Genomic DNA, 6,000 nt, shown 5'->3' on the forward strand with positions numbered 1-6,000 from the left:
TCCCCCCGTGATATCAGATGTGCTGCTATTGATTTCCTCTCTGCATTTGTTTTTGCTATTCATTATTAATGGGATCATTTTTCCATCCTTAGTGCACGAAGGCAAATTTTGTGTAAAAATCAATTGAGTGAGCAGCGCCAATGGCTTGTTTGGTTTTCTCTGCTTTCATCTCCTGTGTGCAGGGCCCGGGAGACAGAGAGCAGGATATTAAGGAACAAGCATGGAATGGAGGAAAAAAATAATAAATCAATTTTTATTCGTTCAGAAACCACAGAAAGGGATTTGCCTGCTGAGCCTTTCATGCATGTACTGGGCATTTCCTAGTTCAGCAGGTTTCCCTTTCCACTTTACCTGGGCTGTCACTGAAAGGGAATTCCCTTTCTCAGCAAATTTCACCTGCATTTTTCATTTTACCTGTGGGAAGTGGGTTTATGCAGAGGGTGTGTTTTGAAGAATTAATTGTTTCAGGCTGGGACCCACAGACCTACTGCCCAGGACAAGGAGCCCCAGACCTTGATGACAAATGGGAGTCCTGATCCTGAGGCACCTGGAGAGACTGAGGGGGCAGGAGGGAATGCAGGGCTGTGCTGTGGTGGCAGGACATCACAAATTTGGTATCCCAAGCACTGGCTTCATCCTGCTTCCCACCACCCCTTGGCAATGCCATCTGGCTCCAGGGCACTGCTCATTATTCCAAAGGGAAAACATATATGGACAGCTTCTTTGTGTCTCCTCAGCAGTAAATATTGGTTCTGAATTATTCCCACTGAAATCGAAGGAAGTTAATCCCCAGCTCCAGGAAGACCAGATGAGTTTCCTGTATCACAGTGGGTTTATCTGGCATCAGAGCTTGGGGAGCCAAACCCAGGAACAGACTAAGGCACCAGTGAGGACCAGGACGTACCTGATCTCCAAAGTAAATCTCAAATGAAGGGGTCAGGTCCTGTATGTGACATCTGGGCAGAGCAAGGCATGAACCTGCACACGTAAAGTGAAAATAAACCCGGGATTTTCAGACTGAAATCTGGGAAGAGCCTCTGTAGGGCTGCTGGGAAAAAAGGATCAAGGAGCGAGGGAGGGTGAGCAGAAATATCCAGGGGCTTCGGATCTCCCTGGTGAACGTATTCGAGGGGAGGAGGAGTCCACAGAAGCTGTGTTCTGGTACAGTAACTCCAGGTTTGGGAAAGTTCGTTCAGGATTTTTTTACATCTTAAAGCCACTCTCCGGGGCTGAGCAAGAGGGACAAACGCAGAACTGTCACAAAACGACAGATCTAGGTAACACCAGAACAGCCACAAATAAAACCGCAGGGCCCCTTTTGCCATTGTAGGAACAAGCCCTGTCCGATCTCCCTTCCAAAGGCGAACAGGGATAGAGGTGACGGCTCCGGAGCTGTGAGGGTGTCCTGCACTGTCGGGCAGGAGCGGGAGCTCGGCGGGGCGCAGGCTGGGTTAACCCAAATCGGGCAGGACACTAATCCCATCGGAGGGTAGCGTTAGGAGCTTTGCGTTATTTCTACTGGATGCTGGAATATAAAAGGCTTGAGCCTGCGGTGCCCCGCGGCAGTGGCACCACCAGGGATCCGGGGTGGATCCCCATTCCTGTGCCAGGAAATTCCCCCAGCCCCCGGCCCCGCGTTCCTCTCCCACCGCTCCCCGGCCTCTTCAGCCTCTTACCTGTGAAAAAGCCCGACGGCTCCGGGGTCGTGGGATGGAGAGCGACGGGGAAAGATGCCGTCGGAGCTGCCTTCCTTATACCGCGGAAGGCGATTAATACTGCATCGCCCTTATTCTTAATTTTCTGAGCCCACAATATAATGTAATGGCATAAGGGTATTTATTATTAAAGGACATTTGATTAGGGAAAAATCACTGGGGTTGATTGGAAAAACGCCGCGCGAGGGAGCGTTCCCGGGGACCCGAGAGGAGAAGTGGGATTCCCCTGATGGGGGAGAAGGATGAGACCCGGTTCTCGGGTTCGATGTTTGTCACTCATTGAAATGCTAAAGTGGAATATTCAGAGGAGGCTCGCGCTTCGAGCATTAATCTTTAATCGTTAAGGTGCTTCTGGGAATCGTAAATAAAAACCCTTTTCCCCCCTCCTGAATAGCTACAGAAACGAACCCGCCATCAGGTTTGGTGGGGGGATGTTTGCGTTTCGCCGGGGCCGGGTGGGGGCCAGGGGCAGCAGGTGCCCAGTCCCGTGTGCCGGGGGTCGCTCCTCCGAGGGGCGTTCGAGGCGATCGCGGGTATTTCGGGTATCCCCGTCGGCGCTGCGGCGCGGGGCGACGAGGAACGACACGTCCCGGCGGATTGAAAAATAAAGCTTTATTGGGGGAGCGCGGGGCTCGCCCGGCGCGGTGGGATGGGGCGGGATGGCGGGGCGCGGAGGGGGCGGCTGTGCCCGAGGCGCTCCCCGCGGCCCCGCCCGCCGCCAACGGAGCTCGGGGGGACCCGCGGAAGCCCCGCCGCGTCCCTCCCCGGCTCCGCTCCCCGCCGGGCTCCGGTCCCGGGGCCGGGCTGGCTCGGCGGGGCGGGGTGCGCTCGGGGCAGTCCGTCTGTCCCGTTCCGGGGCCCGTAGGGCCGCGCCGTCGGGGCGCTCGGGGCCGGGCCGTCAGTGCACCGCCGAATACTTCATGCGCTTCTGCTTCTGGCGCTGGTTGCAGAACCAGACGCGCACCACGTTCTTCTTGAGGTCCAGCTTCTCGGCGATGGCCGCGATCTTCTCGGCCGAGGGTCGGGGCTGCAGCGCGAAATACGCCTCCAGCGAGCGCCGCTCGGGCGCAGCGATCGAGGTCCGCCGGCGCTTGCGCTCGGCGCCGGGCGGGGGGTCGGGGCCGGCGGGGCGGGCACGCCGGGCGGCCTCGGCGCCCTCCAGCCAGGCCTGGAGCACCGGCCGCAGGGCCGTCATGTTGTTGTGCGACAGCGTCAGCGACTCGAAGCGGCAGATCGTGCTCTGGCTGAGCGAGCCCACGCCCGGCAGCTTCAGCGCCGCCAGCGCCGCCCCCACGTCGGCCTGGGTCACCCCCAGCCGCACCCGCCGCTGCTTGAACCGCTCGGCGAACGCCTCCAGCTCCCGCGGGTCCGCGGCGGGCGCGGGGCCCCCCGGGGCGCCCACGGGCACGGGCAGGGGTCCCGCGGCGGGCAGCGGCGGCGGCGGCAGCGGGGCGGGCAGCGCCGGGGGCTCGGCCAGCCCCGCCACGGCCAGCGAGGGCGAGAGGTGCTCCAGCAGGTCGCCGCCGTCCAGCGCCGGGTGCGGGAGCGGGTGCGGATGGGCGGCGAGCGCGGCGGGGTGCGGGAGGGCGGCGGCGGCGCAGGGGACGCCGCTCATGGCGTGGAAGGCGGCGTCCGGCTTGAACGGGGCGTGGAGGTGGTGGCCCTTGGCGTGGGGGGCGATGTCCGCGGCCGCCAGCGCCTCGGCGCGGGCCAGCAGGCTCTCATCGAAGCTCCCGAATATATTGCCCTGCAGCTGCGAGCAAGAGCGCGCATGGCGGGGTCAGTGGGGAATTCTGTCATCTCCTCCTGAAAAACCGGCCCCGGCACCGCGGGTCCTCCCCGGAGCTCGGGTCATAAAAATTAATAGGGAGGCAGCGGCCCCGCTCCGCATCGTGCGGATTCAGGGGCGGGCGAGGGGGGGGGGGGGGCGCGAAGCGCGATGGTGCTGCCGACATGAAAAAAACATTAACCCGGTGCCTGTCAGAAAATGTGCCTTAGAGCGGTATTTGCGCCGCATCCAACGTACCTGCGGGGCCGGGAGGCAAACTCTGCGCATCGCGTCGGCGCCGGCGTGCAGGCTGGGGAACTTGGGCTCCTGGAGGGCGGCGGGCACGGCGAAGGGCTGCTTGGCGTCCATGGACATCATCTCCGCACGGCCCGCGGGCGGGAGGCCCCGGGCATGGGCGCGGGGCTGCCTCTGCCCTCGGCACTGCCCGAGTGAGCGGTGTTCGATGGCAGAGCTCCCCCGGCGCCCGCCCCCCCACCGCTCCCTCACTCATCTTACAAGCTGCCCGCCCGCACACGGGCCGCGCACGCGTGATGCGCCCGGGCAGGACGGGCAGGGCACGGGCAGGGCACGGGCAGCGGGACGCCTCGACCCACCCCCCGGTCCCCCGACCCCCCCAGCCCCCGCCCAGGACCCGGGGCCGGGACGCGCCGTCGCGGGGGTCCGGCTGCCGCGCGGGGCAGGGAGCGACTCGCAGCCCCGCGTCACTCCCGCTCGAATCCTGCCCTTCCCCGTCGGGAATAAGGGAGAGCGGGCATTTCTCCGTGGGTAAAACCCACGGGCTGAAGTTTGGACCAGACGGACAGATGTCCACACACCCACCCCAAGGGAAAACAGCCCTGAAGTTGGCGACGTTCTGCCGTTGAGCGGCCGTTTAATTTTTGCTCTCCCAGTCTTGACCCGTCTTCAGACACTTTTGGATTTTGAGGCACTAGGGATGCAAACATTTTGAAAAATGCGAAGTTCTTAAACAAAAATAAATTCTACTTCGAGCTTTAAAGTTCCCAAGACTTTTGTGAGCCTCGATAAATACGGACCAAGAGCCGAAGGAGCTGCTCTCTGGTTTCCTGACAAATGTACTGATTCAGACCGTGGGCAGAGAAAAGAAACGGCAGCGCTGTGGTGAAACGGCTTCGTTTGGGGAAACACACACAGAGCAAAGATCACAGAATCAAGGAATGGGTTGGGTTGGGACCTTAAAGATCATTTCTCTCTCCCCGCTCGTACTTCGGGTCTTCCCGGGTGGCGGCTGCGGAGGGAGGGGGCTCGGGGGGCTGCGGGGGCAGAGGCGCGGACCAGCACCGCGGACAGCGCCCGTGCCGGGGCGCACAAGGTGGGGGGATGCGGCCGTCCTGTTCACGCTCCCGCTCCCTCCCATCCCGCGCCGGGGGCGCGGGGCCGGGCCGGGCGAGCAGCTCCCTCCCACCCGGGGGGAAACCGGCGCGTTGTGGAGAAGCTCCGTGCCCTGATTTATGATGAAACATTTAAAGGAAATCATTTATATTTCAGAGGCCCTAAATAGCTGCATGAAAGTTTTATCTGAAGTGGCACCGCTTTATGGGCGGCCCTGCTTGCTGGAAGTAATTAATAGAGGGATAAATTTCAGGTCTTTCTTTTGGTTTGGGTTTAAATTTTATTTAGCGCTGTCTGGTTAACGCCAGTAAATAAGAGGATGCAAAGGCTGGATGCAGAGCTCGATTAGCGCCTGCTCGTCAGAGCCCTGCTCCCTGGCCCTGGCTCCGATGGCGTTCGCACAGGGCTGGCAGCTTTTCCCCGTCTCTCTGTTGCTTCATTCCCTTCCAAGCGAGGAGGAGCTGCCGGACCCCTCACACTTCCTTGCCGGGGACCCCGCACCCTCCTTCCCCCGGTCCCGCCGTCACTGCACGGACCGTTCACTGCCACAGCCGAGCATCATCTGTGTGACCGCAGCGCTGGGCTCGGGGCTGCTGTCACAGCTCAGAGGGTCCCTGTCCCAGCCCACCACAGGACACCTCTCTTGGCCGCCTTCTTTAAGCACGGTCCTTCTCTCCCCTCCCGAAGGCAGCCGAGCTGGGCAAAGCAGCTGCTGATCTCCCTTTAATTAAAGCTGTAAAATATTGATGCTCCTGGCCCTGTCTGCTGCCATTACACCTTACAGCCAGGGGAGAGGAGTCCAAAGGATAAACAATAACAAGTTAAAGGAGCCCAGATGGTTTGCCATCAGAAACTGTCTGCAGACTCAAAGGTGTCAGTGCAATAGATTTCAGAGATCATTCACCTACTGGTAAATAATTAATGGCATTTCTGGAAGAAAAAAAACACCAAACCCATACCCTGATGAAACATCGCTGGTGACTCATTGGAAATCTGGAGGCAAAAGTCAGATTAAAAGCGTGTGCTATTTTATCCTCTGTCACAGTTTAGGGATTGTTATCCATTTTCCTAATACATCAAAATACTCTGTTCTTATTTAGATTTTAATTCAAAGCCCATCACAGAGTGGTGTTGATAGGCTCTTGG

At 59.8% G+C, this 6,000-nt stretch overlaps 1 protein-coding gene across 1 annotated transcript; it reads right to left on the minus strand.

Annotated features, from left to right (window-relative positions):
• Nucleotides 1–2,473: 2,473 nt before the first annotated feature.
• Nucleotides 2,474–4,514, minus strand: POU4F3 (POU class 4 homeobox 3). The gene is made up of 2 exons (XM_064671645.1): nt 3,742–4,514; nt 2,474–3,468 (listed from the first exon to the last, which is right to left on the minus strand). Exons 1-2 carry the CDS (start codon nt 3,859–3,861, stop codon nt 2,614–2,616), a joined length of 975 nt encoding a protein of 324 aa, XP_064527715.1. The 5' UTR covers nt 3,862–4,514; the 3' UTR covers nt 2,474–2,613.
• Between the last annotated feature and the right edge of the window lie 1,486 nt (nt 4,515–6,000).

This window comes from Pseudopipra pipra, chromosome 15, assembly GCF_036250125.1.
Source record: "Pseudopipra pipra isolate bDixPip1 chromosome 15, bDixPip1.hap1, whole genome shotgun sequence".
Classification (NCBI taxonomy): Eukaryota; Metazoa; Chordata; class Aves; order Passeriformes; family Pipridae; genus Pseudopipra; species Pseudopipra pipra.

Bases quoted from the DNA above. Each gene is read 5' to 3' on its own strand.
- POU4F3 (XM_064671645.1), bottom strand. From the start codon at position 3,861: ATGATGTCCATGGACGCCAAGCAGCCCTTCGCCGTGCCCGCCGCCCTC. The intron at 3,469-3,741 runs GTACGTTGGATG...TCTTGCTCGCAG, and splicing joins TTTGCCTCCCGGCCCCGCAG to CTGCAGGGCAATATATTCGG.